This window comes from Haliaeetus albicilla, chromosome 6, assembly GCF_947461875.1.
Source record: "Haliaeetus albicilla chromosome 6, bHalAlb1.1, whole genome shotgun sequence".
In the NCBI taxonomy this organism is placed as follows: domain Eukaryota; kingdom Metazoa; phylum Chordata; class Aves; order Accipitriformes; family Accipitridae; genus Haliaeetus; species Haliaeetus albicilla.
The window spans coordinates 14,836,561-14,857,357 of NC_091488.1; the positions used below are offsets into that span (position 1 = coordinate 14,836,561).

The 20,797-nt window shown below is 37.0% G+C and overlaps 1 protein-coding gene across 9 annotated transcripts in view; it reads right to left on the reverse strand.

The window, feature by feature from the left end:
• Window positions 1-1,670: 1,670 nt before the first annotated feature.
• Window positions 1,671-20,797, reverse strand: part of TTC3 (tetratricopeptide repeat domain 3) — a 66,757-nt gene continuing 47,630 nt past the window's right edge. For 6 of the 9 annotated variants that reach the window (XM_069785130.1, XM_069785132.1, XM_069785127.1 and 3 more), the window contains 16 exons: window positions 19,778-19,857; window positions 18,822-18,974; window positions 16,967-17,873; window positions 14,143-14,208; window positions 13,304-13,453; window positions 11,962-12,101; window positions 10,469-10,537; window positions 9,650-9,746; window positions 8,783-8,883; window positions 8,031-8,124; window positions 7,329-7,427; window positions 4,851-5,272; window positions 4,278-4,398; window positions 3,897-4,124; window positions 3,592-3,681; window positions 1,671-2,942 (listed from right to left, as the gene is read on the reverse strand). In XM_069785130.1, the coding sequence (XP_069641231.1) occupies window positions 2,832-2,942; window positions 3,592-3,681; window positions 3,897-4,124; window positions 4,278-4,398; window positions 4,851-5,272; window positions 7,329-7,427; window positions 8,031-8,124; window positions 8,783-8,883; window positions 9,650-9,746; window positions 10,469-10,537; window positions 11,962-12,101; window positions 13,304-13,453; window positions 14,143-14,208; window positions 16,967-17,873; window positions 18,822-18,974; window positions 19,778-19,857 (2,928 nt within the window). In that variant the 3' untranslated portion in view covers window positions 1,671-2,831. The remainder of the gene's footprint in view (window positions 2,943-3,591; window positions 3,682-3,896; window positions 4,125-4,277; window positions 4,399-4,850; window positions 5,273-7,328; window positions 7,428-8,030; window positions 8,125-8,782; window positions 8,884-9,649; window positions 9,747-10,468; window positions 10,538-11,961; window positions 12,102-13,303; window positions 13,454-14,142; window positions 14,209-16,966; window positions 17,874-18,821; window positions 18,975-19,777; window positions 19,858-20,797) is intronic. The other 3 variants (XM_069785134.1, XM_069785131.1, XM_069785133.1) reach the window with 3 other exon arrangements.

Consider the following 20,797-nt stretch of genomic DNA (forward strand, 5'->3'; position numbering starts at 1 on the left):
GGTATTGGAAGAGCACTTAGTTCTAAGTTGTTTTGTGTGTGGTTTTTCCCTGGGTTCTTCCCTGGATTAGAAAAACCATGCCCTTACTTTATCTTTGTGAATTGTGTAAAATGGCACTGAAAAAGAAGATCAGTCAAAAGTTCTTAGTTTGAGAATATACTTATTGTTTTCATTATACCATCTTCCCTTTTATAAGAATTCCAAAGCCCAATTTTGATGGGGGGGGGGGGGAGTCTGTCACGTGACAAACAGCACCACTGAACTGCTGCAGCCCAGCCTCTGCTGATGGAAAAACTGCATTAAAAACTTGTAAGCTGTGGCACCTTGTGCCTTCAGGACATGATTTGTCGTTATATAAATAACCATTCAAAGGGAGACAGTCACTCTTTTTAAGTAGGTGGGTTAATATTGTCACTTGTTCAACTTAAAGTATCAGCGTAAATGCAGGAAAGGAATACCTTAAGGTAAATACATTAAAGTGTTTGTAACTATACATCTTAAAACTGTTTCAGCAAGAAATAACCTTCCCAACACAAACAGGTGGTAGATTTTGATGTTGTTTTAACAGAACAACCACACTTTCATTCTAATTGTGAGTTTTCCATATACACTATTATGTGGGGTGGAGACAGGCTAAGTATATAAAGTATTACATAAAGTGTAAGTGTAAAGATGACAACCTCAATAAGCAGAACTAAGAAAACTGCCAAAACCAATTTCCTTTAGCTTTATCCAGCAACATTGCCAAGCAGGAAAATGTAATTCTAGGTTTGGCCCTGGTTCATCTGTACTTTAGGAATAAACATCTGAAATTCTTATTTCAATGTCTTACAACAGTCTGGGGCAGGTGGGGAAGCTATTTACTAGAAATTAACATGTCTCTAAGATCAGGAAATTGCACAGGATGATTTTTTTTGGAAAACAAAAGCCACTCTTTCTAGTCTATGTGCTGTTGTAAGAGTGCCACCTGCTGCTCAAAGGTGTCACTGTCACCTCCCACCGTCAGAAGTTACATGGAAGAATGGACTGGTGTTACCGGGCCCCAGTATGCAGAGTAGATCAGCTCCAACCTGCTCAATGGTACATACAGGACAGGGTCCAGGGCAGTTGTCTGCTCCCAGGCTTCCTTTCTAAAGGTGTGAATGAACTGTCTCTGGCAATCACTAAAATCCTTCCGGCTTACAGGAGTCAGGGAAGAGAAAAGGAACACAGATCAAAAACCTTCTTGCTTATTTGGGAACCTGGGGTCATGCCTGTACTGTGGGATTGGCTGATAACGAGCAAGTGCGCGTAAATACCAGTTCAGTGCCAAGAGCATGCACCGTTTGCATAGCCAGCTTGCTTACCCTTGTCACCTTGAGGTGGGCTATGTTCTGTTTGGAGAACTTTGTCCAGTACAGCAGGTGTAGGACTGCTTTGCCACTGCTTAGCAGGTCAAGGATACCTCTGCTCCAGAGAAATGTCCTGAGCACCAAGGACTTACTTAGGCTGCTTTTGTGAAAAGTTAAGATGATGATAGATATATATCCCCCACCCCAAGAAAATAATGGAAGCTGAAAAGGGTGCAAGTGCTGTAATGCTGAGCAGCACAGTACCTGAATCTTCAGGCAGCATATAGTAGATTACTCACCACTAACTCAGAGCAAAAAATACTACACAAAACCCACACATCAGCTACAGTAGTAATTTTATTTTTGATCCAAGTGCCAATTAACATACTGATTAATCACAGAATAGTTTAAAAGTTCATCTGAAGGATAGATACTCATTTGGGGGAACAAATGATCCCTAGAATTAGCTAACTTAATCTCATATAATCAATTTAATACTGCTTGTATCCAAACAAGAGTCACACTCTATTTTCAGAGCGGTTAAGCTGTACACTCTCTGGTCTTGGTCTTCTGGCTGAGACAAATTTTACAGAGATGAAGGTGCTTTGACAAGCTCAGACTGTTAAAGCAGTAGGAGAACCACTCTGTACCTCTCGCTGTTGATGAACATTCATGCACAGGATACAGACACAGTGTTGCTTCATTAAAAATAAAAATGTTGTAAGTCTGATTTAAACAAACCAGCTTTTCAATGATGAGGGTAATTCAAACCATATTTCAAGATTAAAGAATTGAGCCACAGTATTCCAAATTGGTGATACACAAACAGAAAGAATCACATGAGTACTTAAAAATTCTTGCTTCAGAATATTACTAAAAGTCATTCTTTAAATGATTTGAATTATTAGCTGCAGATTTATGCAGAGAAAGGAGCTGCAATTGTATGAACTGCATTCATAATGATCGCAACAAGCCTGATTTGAATCCTGCAGTTAAATTGTAATTGTTTATGCCAGAGGAAGGTAATGTCTTGGCTGTCCCAAATTCTGCTAGTCTGTCATTCAGGTCAGCTACTTGTTTGATACTAGAATTTATTTTCAGTGTGGTGTAAGCTCTGAAGGAAAGTCCCCTCTTTACAGGAATTATGCACCATCCTTTGGGAAAAATAGATACAGGAGTTTCAATATCCCTTAGCCAAAAAAACTAGCAGTTTTGTGTGCTGCTGGCCTCTGAACTACATCGGCTTTACACATTTAGGCAGCAAGCAGGAAAAGTGCTGGATCTTGGGAGTACACTAACTTGATTCTGCAGGTGCCGTGGCACTACCAGCATCTTACAGCTTAATGCTAAGCGTTAAACACTCAATCAGTCCGAGTTCCACTACCGTTTTCAGTAAAACCAGGGTTCTGTCTCTTTCTAGACATCATGTTTCTGTTCCTTATTGCGGTGGTTATTCTGCAGCCACTTTGCATCGCATTACATGTTTGAATAAAACAAAGTTTAGGCATACTTGTTCCGTACAGGAAGCTCAGGAAAATCTTCAGGTAACAGAGCATGAACGCGGCAGATGGGGCAGGTACTGGAATGTTGCTTAAGCCATGTTCTAATGCACTGCAAGAATAGGAAGATGGTGAGAAAACAAAGTCTGGTATAAAGAATTCAGGTTAAGTATGTTAATAATTGTCACTAATATGTAAGCACTGTTCCACCATGTTCTATGTTACTGAAATTTGCAGTCAGAAAACTGTTCTCCACTTCTGACACTGTGCTGATCAGTTTACATTTGCACCTATTCTGCAGTAACAAATCAGCAGTAAATAAATAAGGTAATGAGAAAAAAGTCACAGACAGAAATATCAAGTTATTCTAACATAATCCTGACTTTCTTACTACATGAAGTTATACATGCAACTACTATCAGGTGGCAAATGCAGTGCTTATAGTGACAGCCCGTTCTCTAAGTATGCTGCAAACAAATCTGTGACGTGACTACCAAGTTTATTCCCTGAAGAATAAGCTTAAATTCACTCTGATTAATTATCATTTTACTTGAAAATCTATAACCGGAAAGCTTCTGACACAGTAAGACTGTATATATAGCAAGTCTTGGTGTACAAAGTATGTAAAAGAAAATTGTGCACTGTTCTTTACACACTGAAGGGTAAGGGAGGGAGGGTCGCTTTTAGAAAGAGGAACAACAGCATAACTGAACAGAGTTCATAAACTTTTGCATCGAAGTGATAAGAACAAAAATCCTTACTTCTCTGTGAAAATGATGCCCACATTCTAGCTCACATGAGTCTCCGCTTAGCTCATCATGACATATTGTGCAAGGATCATCACTGGAAGCCTATACATAAAACGTTAAGTTATTTGAAAGCTAGCAACAATTAATCAGCAAATTCTAAGAAGGTAATGACATTACTAATTTTAACCAAGTATATTTAAGCTTTTGTACACAAAATGAACAAGTCCATTATTTTTTTCAGCAATACTTTGATTATTTCATGTCTTACAAGAAGTACATGGCAATCACTTCACATTCATTGAAAGTGGAGAACTTACTGTGTAGTCCAGTTTTTTCCATTTAGATTTAGGCGTTGCTCCAACATTTCCCCAGGGCTGAAGATTTGGCTGAGATGGATTTTTACTCGAGGCGTTGCTATGCGCAGGTCTTGCCTTGGGTGGGCTGGGTACATTTTCTTCTGCAGGTACTCCCCAACCCCGAGCTCCAGTCTGTGCTGGTGCAGCAGAGGATGCTGACTTCACAGGTCTCCCTGCTGAAGTTGGTGCCTAGACAGGTATTGGAAAACAATGTGGAGCAAGTTCATATTTTGGAGCTTGACAGCAAAGGGAAGTTTAACATTCTTTTCTGGACTGTGCTGCAATGTTTCCTCTGTCAGAGAGGTGCAGTAGAAAAGGCAGCAACTATGTGCACCAGAGTACCTTATTTTGTTGGTCCAGAATGAGTTCTGTCACTCTGCTTAGAATTTCATCGAAGCTCAAACCTGACAGTGTATTCCCATTTCTTCTTTGTATGTCTTTTATGAAGACAGTAAAGTCTGAACTGAGGGGACAAAACAGATGTAATTACTGATTGGCAATACTGTGGCTGTCATCAGCATAGTCACCGTATTGGAAAACACTGTAGCTTCCATCTTTGATTCACAGCAGTAAAGCCTTTTCAAGATACTAACTTCTCAAATGAACTGTAGCAAGTACCTTCTTCCAATACCTCTCAATAACTAGAATCTACCTTAATTGTAAAAAACCCCAAACAATAAAGTAATAATACTCCTGGTAGCTGTTCTAGTTGGGGGAAAAAACTAAACACGTAAGCCAACACCATAGGTCTGTTCCCTTAAGGAATGTCTCACTGAATGGGAGGGGAACAACTAGTATTACTGTTCTCGTGAAATAGAAGCCATCTACTAAGAAATCAATTCTTTTTGTACTTTATCATTGGATGTTCAGAACTTCTGTTACTCAACATAACATTACACTCATTAAAACAAATACCTGCTATAGTTTGGGAATATACTCTGTAGATGCGCAATAATATTTTCAAATGCTTTTGGAAGCATTTTGTTGTTTGGAAGTCCAGAAAGCCTGAGTTGTATAGCTGAGTCATCTTGGTGGTTCTGGTGTGGCTGGACATTCTGAGATTTACTTCCAGAAATTCCTGATGGGCAAGCTGCTGAAACTTTATCAGAATATGATCCTTCCAGAGGTTTGGAGTGTGCTTTCACTGATCCACCACTTGCAGAACAAGCCTTAGAATTTGCATGTGCTGGCTTAACTCCGGCCTGTGTATTAAACGAAGCATGTGTTAGACCTTGATCTTCTGAACTTGAAAATGCAGGAAGTAAATTAAGATGTGCAGATGCAGAGGAATACATGACAATGGCTGCATCACTGACTGGAGGTCTGCATTGTTTTGTCTAGGAAATAAACAGATTTCATAGGAAAAACAGTGATTAAAATAAATTAAGCAGAACTCCATGCTAAGGAACTGGAAGGTCACATCAATTTATCTTAACCTGCTTTACCTAGGTAAAAATACTGCACAAAGGTCCTCTTTAATAGGTACGACGTATAGACAACCTGTCTGAAACAGGATTAAATAGGACAGCACATATGCAAACTGTTCCTTTAACTTACTCTTGCTTTGCTAAAGAATGCATGGCTGTTGGACAGCTGTAAGTTGTACAGAAGTATAGCTCAAAGTTGGTGGTAGAAACAGAACTGCTTTAAATAAGTGCGATCAATTTGAAAATACAAAATTCACTGCTTTTAATGGATTATATAATCTATATATAATCCACTGTAATTTTTTTTTTTTTTTTTAAACAGAACCATGTCAACTAAAGTCATCATCTTGAAAAATTTGGGAGTTGACAAGATCCAGGAGGACATAAATGGGAAGAACTCCTTAAAATAAGTTTAGTTGTTTGACCCTGTGACTGCTATTCATTTCAGAACTTGACTGCTCTACGAAGGTGGCTTTCTAACACACAGAACTAAAATTCTACATTTCTTCATAGTCAAACCGCCTGGTTCTTGTTCTGTGTTCTTTAGTTTACCACCTTTTTGAAGCAATATTTTACCTTCTCTGTAAAGGTCTTTAATCTAATTAACGGAATTACTTAAACAGGGAGAAAAAGGGTTCTCATCAAGTCTTATTCATTTGGACATGGCATTTGCCTATTAAAGTCCTCTCAAAGCTGAAAGAATTACAGTTCTCTTGTCTAAAAGGTTACTCCTGTGTTACTGCAGTAAAAATAGATATCAAATGTAGAACAAGAGGCTCAAAAGTTGCTCTTTCCCAACCTGTAAATTGATGGTAACCCAAGGATGGTAACTAAGTTATCTACACATTCTTAAAGAGTTCTGTGCCAACAAGTACAAAGGAGATGCCTAGAAATAAGTGGGGAAGAAAAGGTATGCAGGAGAGCATAACTATCACTTGTATAAGTCCAGGAAAACTGTAGTAACAATCATAAACATACAGTATTAGAACAGAGCCTTGAATCTAAATTATAGCAAAAAAAAAAAAGAAAAAACATTACTTTCTGCAGAATATGTATAAAAAAGTTGTGTGGCATCCTCAGTGAATTCAGGGATTTCATATGTGCATACACTATGAATGCGTTTTACTTACTGAGTCAGTAATCTCCCCTATTTTGAGAGATGACTGAACCCTTTTTTCCTTACTCCAAACTGTCCCAGGTCCAGTGGTTTCTGAATGCTATTTGTCTTCAGGACTGGGCATCAGCACTGTGTCCTGGTTTCAGTTTTACTGTTGGTGAATGGCAGCACGTAGGTTGTTTGCACCACTGCTGCAGCTAGTTTGGCTGTAAGTGTTTTATCACTGTCACGTGTCTCCCCACCACCATGCTGATGAACAGTTCAAGGAGTAGTGACTTATAGTGACTTTGTCCTTGCACCAGGAACAAAATCGCAGGGTCCAGAAGTAACCGATGTGATTTGAGCAAAGCCCTTTGTGGAACTGTTGGCCCACAAGAAAATGTTTTTAAATAGTATTTATCTGGGATGTTGTCATTACAGATGCATTTCCACAAACTGCTATACTCAATCTAGTTCATAACAGATATGACTGGAAGCTGATTTTGGTAGTCATAATCAGTTACACATATTGGTTTAATGGGGCCTTGCCCCTATGGATTTTGGTGCTACAAGAAAGTCATGATACGCAAAAATATTAGTCCCAATTCAGACAGAACACAAAGCATTTTACAATTTAAATGGCTTAAGCCTCTCAAAGGACTTGAAAATGTGCTTCTCACTGGACTTCATCACGCTAATCTGCAGTCACCTTTTCCTTTTGAACATTACCTGGACGCATGAAAGCCAGATTACTTCATATTCAAGGCTATATATTCAAGTTCTTTATGTCAAAGTCCTATAACATATAGCCATGCTGATGCAAACTTAAAGAAGTTCTTAACAAACTGCTATCAAATGTAAGCTACATACTAAGATGCTGGGAGGAGAAGGAAGATCTACAGTTTCCATTTTAGTGAGGCAGTTCCGTACACCATTTTTCACTGTCTGAATTTTTTCTTCATACTCGGCCTGCAGATGGAAAACAAATTGTCGTCCACATCAGCATTAACTAAAGCTCGCTCTTTATTTAAAACAGCATTAACACAGCTACTTTTTTGCAAAACACCAAAGATACCAGGCCTTTCAAATGGAGATGTAAGGCTACTATTTGCTACAGTAACATAAATCTGTTTTTAAGTACTTGTACTGATGCTTGAAAGGGTTTGGGAAACCCTTTATAGTTCTTAAAACTCAGCCTAGACATTTTACATCCTAACTTTTCAGAGAGTTTTCTGTTGTTTTTAAAGAAGTTGCATGGACTTCTTTAGAGTTCAAAAAATACAGAAGAACCAAGTGACTAGACTTGTTAATGTGGGATCCAATTTTGAAGCAAGTGTATAAAGAATAGATTTTTGCCTTTATAAAATTGAAGATATTCATTGCAACTTAACTATATTTAAATAATCTGGACTTAAAACTGTATCTTTCTTTTGTAATTAAAAAAATGCAGTTCAGTATTTGGAGGACAAGCTACTGGTGTTTTAAAAAGGAATGCAAAATTATTTAAGGTATTTATTCTTTTTTAATTTCCAAAGTTCAACTTAAAGTTTGTTAAGAGAAATTAAGACTTACCTTTACTTTTTCCAGTTGTTTCTTTACATTTGAAATAAATATTTCCCAGGAATCAATCTGTGACTTCAACTTAGGTGCTGCTGAAGCTGAGCTGCTGAAGTATTCAAGATTTTCAGTTAAACTCTAAACACTCCCATTATTTTTGTTTAAGACCAATGGTTTTTGTACAACAGTTCCTTCCCCTACCAACTAAATCACAGTTAAAGACTTAAAGCAATTTTAAGTTAAAATCAGTTAAATTACTGGTACTTAGATCCTATCCAATCTTAGAAGTGGACTCCTCAAATGTAAATTAGTTCTTTGCGACAATATAAGGACAGGGAAAGGGAACATGGCTTAAGTTTTAAAAAAGGTAACACAAAGGGCTAGATTAGTTCCTTGTAAGGAAGAAAACAAATGTTGTTGCATGCCCAGCAGTTTTGTTTGCACTCTTTTCTATTCACATTGCAGCTCTTTACCGGTGATACTGTGCAGGAATAACCGGAATGTTCCCAATAGCCTGATCTTCCCCAGCTAAGAAAGAAAAACACAAGAAGCTTGCTCCTGCTGAAGTATCACACGTCTTGGTAATTTAAGACTAAGAAGAAATTCAGCTTCAGGAAAGCTGCATTTGACTATTATGTTTCTACACACCCTTCAGACTAGCATCTCTTTGTGTGCTTGTCTAGTTGAATAATCGTGATTAAACATTCAGTAGTTACTTGTATTTAGCAACTAGTAGTACTGAAATTTCTGGCGTAAACTCTCCATACCTGCTCAAGGACTTCAACATCTTGAGGTTTGCTTCTGCATTGGCAGCTATGCCATTTAGCTTGCATACTTCAGTTTCCTTCCAGTTTTTGAGTACTGCTATCTGTAACAAAACATAACCGTATAGGAAAAAAAAAAAAAAAAAGTGCAGTAAAAGCACTGTCGTAGCACAATGAATAAAACCTCAAAATAGATTTTAATAAGCATCTGTACAGTTTCATGATACAGAGTGTACAACACACACAGTTCCTACAGTGAGGAATTTCAAGTGGAATTAACAGCCCTGGCAGGCCTTCAGGAGGATAAAAAGGCTACACTCACTTCAACTGACAGTAGAATGCTTCCATAAATGTTTTTACTTATATATAAAAAACACAGAGACTTACTTTAAGTGATTAAGGCAGCCTTTTAAATACTGCATGGTTGAGGACTAATGTGGACCAACAATCTAATCTTTTTATAAAAATCCTACTGCAGATGAGACAGCCTTCAAGCCTTCTTAAGAAGGGAGAATTGTTTATGGTTAATTCTTATTAATGGAATCTATTCATAACAAGGATAAGTATGAAACTCCATTACTAGCTGAATTTTGTTTGGGGCAATACGATATGCCCCAAATTCTGTGTGCTTTTAATACTGGTCAATAATAATAATAATGTGCCTTGATGATGTGCAAAGTTTTGTAGGATAACATCATTAACAGCACTTGTCGATACTTGATTAACACTTTTGATATACGCTTATGAAAAGTTTTAGATGCTTAAAAAGTAAATTGTTAGATAAGACTTCACAAGTCATCTTCCCCACCTACTATCAGCACAAATGATCTAAGCTCCAGCAAAAGTGTTTTAAGATTTTTTTGTTTGTACCTCTGCTTTAACAGCTCTTTTCACACACTCTTGGTAGTCATCTTGACTCTTTTTTATAAGTTCTTCCAATTTTACTTTCTCATTAGCAAGTTTATTACTGTGAAATAAAAAGAAGTTAAATATTTGAGTAACATTTACAACAGAGTAGTATTTAAAATTTATGGCATCTTGGAGGTTTTGTACAGCTATCCTCTCTTCTTCAGAACCACACATCTCCATTACATTGTACAGCTTGTGCCTTCAGGTGTAGTATCATGCTCATGTAGCCATACTGCTGGCTCCACAGACACGACCTTGGGATTTCTTAACCACATTTCACTGCGCAACCTAAAAAGCTTATAGGAGTTTGACTAATGCAGTCACGCAAGTATTTTATCGCTCTGAGCCTGAGCACATCTGTAAAGAATGTATCTATAAATGAAAGCTTGACTTTATACGATGTGCAGATGAGTAACTTTTAGAAAACGTTTAGATAACCTTATGTACATTCAGGACTAGAAGCGTGTGAAGATCCAAAGCTACATACAACAGTTCAGTGTGTCTGTACCACACCCAACTTCTAACATGTGTTCTAAAACACGGTATCATACAATCAAGGGAAGTGTGTAAGAGTATGTTGAAAAGCCAGATTTTTATTACTCTAAATATCTAAAAGAAAATATTTACTTATGATAAGTAAAAGTAAACTAACTTAGAATAAGAGATACAGGTTCAAGTGCTAATTTTTATTAAGCCTTTACCCAGAGTGAAGCAGGCAACTCCAATAATGACAAGTCAGCAGAAAAATGTAAATATTGCTGAAAAGTACAAGAGTTTTACCTGGTGTCGAGGTATGTATTTAAATATATGCTATACTGCTTTTCCTTCTCATCAATGGTCTTCGAATACCTAGAGTAATCAAACATTTATTAAGCTTGTTCTGAAAAATGTTCATTAGCAAATATGTAACATGTTCCTCTATAACCATAGTGACAACAATGCAGCAGTGACAATCTGTATGTTTTATATGCTGTTTATTACCATAAGTGCATTTAAATGTATTCCTAATTAAGCAATAACTAATATAAAAGCAGGTAGATGATTTTTCAGGACAGATTTGGCCCAAATTACTTAAGACTAAAGATAATACAACACAGCATTCAAGGACAGAAGTCTTCTCAGGTCTGTAAACTGAGAGAGAACATTAAAAATACTGTAGGAATTGTCAAATCTGATTAAAAAAATTATTGCTAAGTCAGTCAGGTTCATCAATTACCTAGAAAATATTTTAAATGTTTACCTGTAGCTTGCAAAAAAATCAAAATACAAAAGCAGACATGCACATATTTGAGCCTATTACTGTGATAAAACATCGAGCTATTTACACAGCCAATGATTAGGTTACTTAAAGATTTCTAAAGTCTCTAGAATGTTTCAGGAAAAGCCACTGATAATACTTCATCAAGTGACAAACTATTTATTTTTCAGTATATCAGCAATGTGATCTCATGGATGCTTGTTGACTATGGTAGAAGTTGACTGAAGTTGCTTCTTGCTCCTCCATAGCCAGGAGAGCTTATTGCCAGGGGAACAGTTGGGTTTGCTGCACACAGGGTCATGATGGGATTCACACAACTGGAATCATATTATTGATTTAAGTTCCATGGAAAGTCCTGCATACTTCTGTTTTAGGGTGATGGGTGGGTAAAAAAACAACCCCCACAACAGATACATGCAGTTATGTGGTTCTTGTAGTTTTATTTGAATCTGAGAAATCAGTGACAGGACTAGAAAAGAAGGAAACGTGCATCCTTGGATGACCCTCAGATAGGCTATGTGGCACAACAGACAAAAAGCCTTTAAGAAAAACAGATGCAGACCAGAGTTCGGTAGGGTTGATTGTACAATAGAAGAAGGAAGAATGAAAATGGAAATGAAAATTTAAAGCTAACCATAATGCAGTAGAGGAGTACACTGAGAAAGCAATGGTAAGTCATGAAGGGGAAAAGTAAAAAAGCAGTGCAGATCTAAAGGATTCTGGAAAACGTGGGAAGATCTTCAATAGCGAAGGAGTAGTATTTGTTAATTAGGTTAAATAACATTGTATGTAGATCCTATTAAGAGCAGGTCTAATCCAAGAATTGCATTTAACTCATTTCAGAGTAGCGTAACTGGGGTAACAACTCTGAGTTTTCACTCTGCATACATCATGGAATCAGTAGATACTGAAACTTACCATAGTCTATCAGAAATAACTGGACTTACTGCTGCTTTAAAAAAAAAATACGTCAAGCAAAGAGAAAGTAATGTAAAACTGTATTTAAAATTAGTACCTATCATTGGTATCTGTATGCTTTTTAGCTGTGGTCCTTAGTGCTTTTAAGTTCTCTTGATTTTCTTTTTTCTCCTGTTGCCATTTTTTCACTTGTATTTCTAAGTCTTGATGAAACCAATCCAGTTCATTCTTTGATACCTAAAAGCAGAAAATAAGAAAACATTATTTCTGAAAATACTATTTTATTCAAATGCAAGTTAGAGCAGAGTGCTGACACTTATGATCAAAAGCTAAGCCAGTGAAAATTACAGTAACAGAGCTTTACTAGTGCTTAATTTACTGTTAGTTCAGGTGTTTAGCATGGGCAACATGCTCACAAATACTTTCCCACAACTATCTACACACCTTATTTACATGGTTTCAGCATACTTGCAACCCTGTTTTGCAGTCAGCTAAAAGAAGAAACCCAGTTCCACAGCGTCACATACAAATACATACAGAAATCCGACTCAAAAGCCGTACTGATACTGTTGTGTCAGTGCTAATAACTGGGAAGTTACAATTCATAACAGCACAAGAAAGCAGTGAATCATATGGCTGCTGTAACTACTTAAAAAAACGAGGCAGCATCAATGCATCATTGGAAAATATAAAAAAATTTTTTTAAAGTCCCTATAATGCCCATGGACAAGTTTATCCACCTGCATACAGCCATGCTTTCAGCTCAAAACTTCTTGAGCTCACATTTTTACCAAATATTCATACAGAAAAACTAGATGTGAGATTCCATCATCCGTTATGTGAAAGTTTGCCGGGCTACTCGCAGCCAATGGTAAAGCTAGAACTCGGGAGTTTCCAGGCTGCAGTACGTTAGTTTACTCCAACACACCACTAAAAGGGTAAGAATACATTGAACTGTGATGAATGACAGGCCCCATCTTACTAAAGATTAAAGAGAGGGCGTGGGGAGAAATTCCTTTTCATGTAGGCAAATGGGTAGCCTGTAGCATCTACGGCTTTAACTATAAAATTAATCCAGTCAAAGTGACAATAGGCTGATAGCGCTGTTTGGGAACTACTCCTCTTTCTCAGACATTTTCAAGGAAATAAAGCCTGTTCGCAAACCCAACAAATCAAGATGACAGAGTCTGCGGTGTAGTGCTTTTTTGTTCTTGGGTTGAACCAAAACCAATACCTGTCCACTAGAGGGAAGCAACCAATATCCTAAGTGTTTAAGTGTGTTCAAAGGAAGATGACTCGCAAAGACTGTGAGGTTTGCCAAGTTAAACTTCACAGCAATTAGAACTACCAGACAAGTTTCAAAAATACTGTTGATCAATTACAACCAATCTTGTGAGCCACTGCAGTTTGTCCCACTGTTGCACAGATAGAAACACTACCTCTGTCTCTTCAACATTTTTCTTTAGGAGTTCTTTCAAAGCACTAATTTCCTCCAAGCTTCGACTTTGCAACTGGTCATATTTTTCCTGTGCTTCTTTAAGTTGTTCTTTTAATACCTGATGCTCTTTTTCCATACGTAGAATATCTCCCTGAAAATAAATCAGTTATAAAAAACAATGTAGTATCTGTTACCACAGGGCAGCAAACATTCATGATGTCTAAAAGGAACAGTCTGTTGTCAGTTGAGATTCAAAATCTTGAATGTGGTTGGGGTGGGGTTTTGTTTGTTTGTTTGGGGGTGGGGACAGGTTTAAGAGAAAGTTGTGTAAGAGTTTCAATTCAGCTCAGGAAATGAACATTCATGTCTGACCATGAATGGAATGTGACTAATTCGAAGGCCACATTTTCTCACTTTTATCTCCTGGTACAGACATAAGACTGCCATTAACATCAGTCTGAGCTGTCTATATGCCCAAATGGAGTATTTAAATCAAACCTCAAGATTTTTGGAGAGGAAATACTAAATTTCCCAAAAACATACTCCAACATCTGAATAGCTACAGAACAAAGCTCCAAAACCTCCCTGTTGTGAGCTTATGTGAAGCTTCCAAGACCATCACAGAATACAGCCCAACATGAAGCGGGGGGAGAGACCCCCTCACCCCCCTCAAAAAGGCAAACCACAAACCACACACACAGAATACGAAACAAATAAAAATAAAAAATACCAGTTAAAACATGTCATTTTCAGAGAACCTTCATCTTTTCACTACTACATTTTTGGACACTCCTTTAACCTTCTTCATGAGAAATATAAACAAATATGCGGGTAACTTACTTGTTGCATTTCAAATGGATGAAAAGGCAAGGTATTAGTTTCCCTATCAGCTACTTCATGATTTACCTAGAATATAAAGAATCATTAGTTGATTAAAAAGCTTTCCAGTTTATACATGCAACTAGTAGGTCAGCTGTTTGGGAGCTTTTGTACTTAACCTACAATTTTACAAATCCAACTACATTACGAAGTAGGTCTATCTACAATGTAAAAATAAATTATGCAAGTGTTTCTGAAATGGACTTCAATCTATAACAAAAGCACTTTTTTGTCATCTTTCCCTAGTTTAATTGACCATGAAGCATTTATATTGAGAACAGTTCTCTGAGTCTTTAAACACAGCTGTGCTCTAAATGTCTGAAAATTTAAGACTTGCAAAAACAGTGTCTGACAGGTCACTGAGGAGCTGTGTTTTGTGGCTCCTCCTAAACTCAGGATCTACTGTACAATTCCCTCTACTTAGAACAGACTAGACTCAAGGACCTTCAGGGTCCCTGCTTGTTTTCCTCTAATAGCACCCATCAAAGACTTACTGAAAGAACTCAAGTTTAAAATCTAATCATGTGACATATTAAAGATCCAGTTTATGATGTTACTGTTCTAACAGGTTATTAAAAATCACAGTCAGATAATGTTAAATGCCTTGCTCTACCACACTTCTGCAAATAGAAACATATCTGTTGCTTAGTGACATTTTGATCTCTGCTAACCAGAATTCACTAAATTGAAAACTCTTGCTTCTTCTGTTATGTCTTTGTTGCATGTGTTCAAGAACCAAACAGAAATCCTATTTTAAAAGCCCAGTCAGACAAGTGATGAAATTCGTCTGCCAAGACTGATGGGAAACTAACTTTCAGCAACTGCTCAGGAAAGATTTAAAGTGAAGAGAAGTTTTGCACACAAAACAAGTTTAAAAAAAGTTAACTTCTTCCTCATTTAGAAAGCAATAATAAAAAGACATCTATTTATCTTATAGCTATAAACAGCTATTACTCCCTTAATGACAAGAAACAGAAAGATGAGGAACTCCTCTTCAGCAGTCCCTCTAGCATGTTGGATAATCTCTCATAAATGGATGTGTGAAACTGCCATACCCATAACTGTGAAAGCCTGGCATCTTAGTCCAAAATGTCTTCTATAACAAATGTGGATGTGACCATTGTCTCCCCCATTACTTGAAGTGTGAGTGGTGTATGCTGATCTAACTCTGGGGTACCATTAAAGAATGAATGCTCCAGCCCCTCTTCTGTCTGTTCAGCTGCATGCCCTGCCCCTTTGCAGGTGTTCAGCAATGCCTTCTCTGCCTATAGGACAAATCTTTCAGTTTTTTTTACTTCAGGAGGGAAAAGGAAATGTGAGGGAGTTTGCCCCCTGAACTTGTTGCAAATATTTTGATAAAGAAATTAAAATCTAATTATATAAAAGAGTTTAGTTTGATTAAGAAGTAGAAAATTGTGAAGCATAGGTATGGGAGTGTGAAGTTTGAAATGTAGTCATAGGAACTTAGGAACTTTAGAAAATGTACTATGTGTAACTATAAGAATTCAAGTATTGTCTGAAATCAGTTAACCACAGAAACTTTGACAAAGATTTGTTGGTTTGTAGTGTTTTGTTTTAGGAAACTAAGGCAACCGTTATGGACACCAGTTTGCTGCTTGGAAACCCCTTACCCTTCCCACCTCGATCTAATTATCGAGGATTCCAATCAGTAGAGTTAAGTGAGATTAACCAATGATTGTTTTAGTATAAGAATATTGATAAGGTGGTGTGACTGAGGGCCAATCACTATAAATGTTAAATTCAAGAATTAACATTGAATGTATTTTTATGTAAAACTAATACATGATGGCAAAAATAGTACTGCGCAGAATCACATAAGAGAGGTCAACTATCGGACAAAGTGAGGAGGACTATGGAAGACCACCAGAGGGCTTCTGGAGACCACCAGAGACTTCACCACGCCTGCGTAAAGGGACATTTACATATGCTAATGATTTATCAGACAGTTGATGATTATGTATGACATTTCCCAGAAATTTAGTGAATATGTATAACAGGTGTGTATTTAACCTGCATGATTAAACCAGACACGTGCACACACTAGGTGGAGTGATCCCCTCTGTGCCCAGCACTGCAATAAAGAAGTGCCTGCTTCTTAACTTCTCATTGCTGTTAAGGAGTTTTATTCCGGATTTCAGCAACAAACTCACCCTACAGCTGGGCCACCACTGTAAGACCATGTGGGAAGCACCAGCCAGCAATTGTTAGAATGTACAAACTATCTAAATCCTCAAGTATTGTGAAAGTTAAAATAAATCACTGAACTAATTACAAAAAGAAAACTGATGACACAGAAGGATTTTCCTTAACCTCTAACATGAAGTTTAAACTGATGTGCACCAGTTCCTTCCTTTGATCCTGAGTCAAAAGATCTGTGAAAATTTCAGGCAAAACAAAATTCAGTGACCATCTCTTCAAAGAATTACAAATGAAAAACAAGAGTAGTTGTAGAAAGTGTCAGCAACTTAAACTGCAATTTCTAAGGAAGTTCCCAGTCTGATAAACACCTCAGTATCTTCTAACTCATGGCCTTTTTTGGGGGGAGATAAGTACTAGACAATGCTAAATACTACTTTTAAGAGCCCTTGCATTTGGGTGGCTGGAAGTATCACTTGAATATTTGCTCTTGAAACTCTACACAACATTTGACCCTTTGGGAAGTCATAAAGAAATCATTCAAAAAGGAGTTGCACTTTCCAGTGCTCAACACTGTCATTTATCACTTAAAAGCTCTCAAAATAACTGTTGCATTTCAATTTCTTACCTGAACAGCTATCATCCTTGTATGAGGATTGCTTTTCTTTAGAGGTATATCTCTGCTTTCTTCTTCCATCTTAACCTGTATACCACATTCAGCTTCATTTTTACTATTTGCAACAGCAATATTTTCTTCATGAAATGTGTTATCCGAGTTCTCCAGCTGGCACTGAGGGTCTTCATACGTTTGTATTTCAGTTGGTGTAAAACTGCTATAGACATATTTTTGGTCTGAAATAGCTGATTCGTCATTATCCTGATGAGCTACATGATCAGCATAAATATAACTAGGTTGCTCGGCAACATTTGACACGAGAGGCATTTGAGAAAGCACTGGCAATATTCTTTCATCTTGATAACCCCAGGAAGTCTGAGGCAAAAATATACCAGGATTTTTAGAATCAAAGCACTTTAGTAAAATGTCTGAAAATGGCGAATCCTTTTCTATGGTATCAGTATTCTGCTTATGCAAAGAATGCACTGATTTACATGAGGTAGGACAAGACCAGGGCAAATATTGTGGAGTCTCATAACTTGCTACTGTTAAGTCAGTAGATGTTGATATATGGGGTTGCTTAGGATAAGACAGCGGTTTGAATTCCTTAGCAGCTGGATTTAACTGTAGCTTGTTCTGGGAAGAATATTCTTGCACATCACGGACTATATAATTTTCTGCTTCATTATCTCCAGTCTCATTTCTGTTTGTATCTTCTTTAATAAGAACTGCATGCTTTCTTAAGGCAATAAGATTATCCACCATAATGAAACGAAGGGATTTCAGAAGAAAAGATTTCAGACCACCTTCATCTTCTACAATCTTTTGAGCTTCTTCAGGGAAATGTTCATATTCCCCAACTAGTAATTTGTTATTAATTTCCATAGGGCCATGTTCTTCCAAGATTTGAGAGAAATATCTTAAAGAAGAAAAAAAAAAAAAGAGTTGTCATTATTAATCAAGTTTTTTCATGTAATTCTAAAATCATATTTTATGTATTTTATTTTCACAATGTCGTGATTTAGCCCCAGCCAGCTACTAAGCACCACACAGCTGCTCACTCACTTACCCCCCACCCAGTGGCATGGGGGAGAGAAAAAGGTAAAACTTATGGGCTGAGATAAGAACAGTTTAATAGAACACAAAGGAAAAAACTAATAATGATAGTAAGAACAATAATAAAATGACAATAATAATCAAAGGATTGGAATATACAAAACAAGTGATGCACAATGCAATTGCTCACCACTTGCTGACCAATGCCCAGTTAGTTCCCAAGCAGCAATCTGCCACCCCTCAGCGAATTCCCCCCAGTTTATATACTGGGCATGATGTCCCACGGCATGGAATACCCCGTTGGCCAGTTTGGGTCGGCTGTCCTGGCTGTGTCCCCTCCCAACTTCTTGTGCCCCTCCAGCCTTCTTGCTGGCTGGACACCAGAAGCTGAAAAATCCTTGACTTAGTCTAAAAACTACTCAGCAACAACTGAAAACATCAATGTTACCAACATTCTTCTCATACTGAATCCAAGACATAACACTATACCAGCTACTAGAAAGAAAATTAACTCTATCCCAGGCGAAACCAGGACACACAATAATGCTTAAAAGCAAAGAACCTCTAGAACTACTGAAGAACAATCTTTTGGAAGATGGTGGTATAGCCAAGCATAAAAATTTTCTGTAACTCTTGCTTGTCCACATCTTACTAAAAATATGCAACTATTTCAAAGCATTAGTACATACCTTTATGTACATACCTACAGATACCAGACCACCAGGACTCAAATTCTGGGCTTAATGCGTTACAAAAATTATGAAGTAACATCAAACCCTTTAAACTGCTAAGCACAGAAATGTATACATACTCATATAAGCTCTCACAGGTTTGATCTGGGTTATTATCCAAAAGTCTTTGATAACTGTTACTATTTGAAACATCACAGAGAGCTTCAAATTCCTCTAGTTGCCCCCGAAGATATTCTGGGATTACAAATGGTTCATAAGAATTTGTAAAATCTCTGTAGCAAAAAAAAAACCAAAACCAAACCAAACCAAAACAAAAAACAAACAAAAAAAAAAACCAAAAAAAAGAGAGAAGAATTAAATAGTGCATATGAACAATAATTCTTGTCACTGAAAATAACTGTATTTTTCACATATACTGAAAACAGCCTACTGTACGGTAACTACATAGTGCTACAAATACACCCCACTAGCAAACTTTTTTGTAACAAGCAGAATAAACACCATCCCCAAAATACTTAACTGCTAAACTTGTTAACTGACCTGCCACTAGCTAATAATAATAATACTAAAGCCTAGCTCTTGCTAGCAGCTTTCACATCTGTAAGAACAAGACCGGGCTCAGAATACAAGAGTTTGACTCCTGATTAACACCTCAATTCTAAGCAATGTACTACAGATTATCTCAGTTCAACATCACAACCTGCTTGATATGGCGTGGATGGCAAAGTTTGGTTGTGACTGATGGAGTACATACAAATTTATCAACTAATTTCTTGCTACATTAAAATGGAACATGAAGCAAGTTAAGATCTTACCTGAAAGAATAGCTTTTGGCCTGTAAGATGTATTGGGCTGCAGCCTGGCAACCATTTCATTACTTCCTACATTGTTAAGATCTTTACAATTCTAACGCCCCTTACACCTGTCCTGGAAGCAGACAAGTAATGGCTCTACACAAGCTTGTACCAAACCCAGTTAGATGTTAACCCAGACTTGATGTTTCTAAGACACTGTCTTCTCCAGTACCTGCAAAGCAGTTTGGGCAATAAAAGCAAAGATACATGATGGTACTTACAAAGTATTTTCTTCTATAAATATCTTATCTTCTTCTCGTGGTGCTGTTGTACTAACTCCACTGGATAATACTAAAATAGACTAATTAAAAACAGATTATTTTTTTTATCTCACAAAAGTATATGCAAAATGACCCACTGTAAAGACTATGAGTAACTTATTTACACAGAACCTTGTTCTGTAACTCCATCATGTTCAGAGGCCATATTCTGAACTGCAAAACCTTTAAGTACAATTATCAGTACTAAGCCATAGCAAGAAAGTTCTTAATTTAAAATTGTTAATTTCTTCTTCAGAACTTATTTTGGAAAAAGAAACTGGGATATTCAGCCCCAACCTCCCTCTTTTTTTACCAATTTCATAAAAATCCTACATGTGCCTGATTTTTTTTTGAGTTTGGATTAAAAAGCAAACAACACTACAGCCTCACTTTGTTAAGACTTTTGTATAACTTCTTTCCACTGGGCTGCACATCAACTGACTTTCTAGGAATCTCTTCCTTTACATTTGAGAGCCTTCAAGCTTTAATAATTTTACTACAAGTAAGTCTGAGTTATCCCTAGTTCCACATCATTTTAATATGACACCTGTTATTCTTATGTTCACCATTACAAACCATTGTTTGTACCATTCAGTTATCTTTTAATTTTTATTATCTAATAACTTTAGAAATACACAGACTTGTATAAATGCATCTAAGTCAGAAAAAAAACCAAAACTGGCTGATGAGAATAGGAAAAATCTTAAGTTTACTCCTGAAATTCCAAATTATAAAAATGTGGGGGCATGGAAGAAACAAAGATGATTTTATCTGAAGCATTCAATAAAGCAAAAACCTAGAAAAGCAGGGCAAAAGAAAGTATGAATTTCAGATAGAATATTATTCCTAGCAAAATCTATAAAATGCTGAGCAACTAACAACATTCTTCTGAGCAATAAATGGAACACTTGCATCTTCAGTCACTGATATGCCCATAAAAATTATCAGAAAAGACAGTTAAAGACATATTTTCAGATCTAT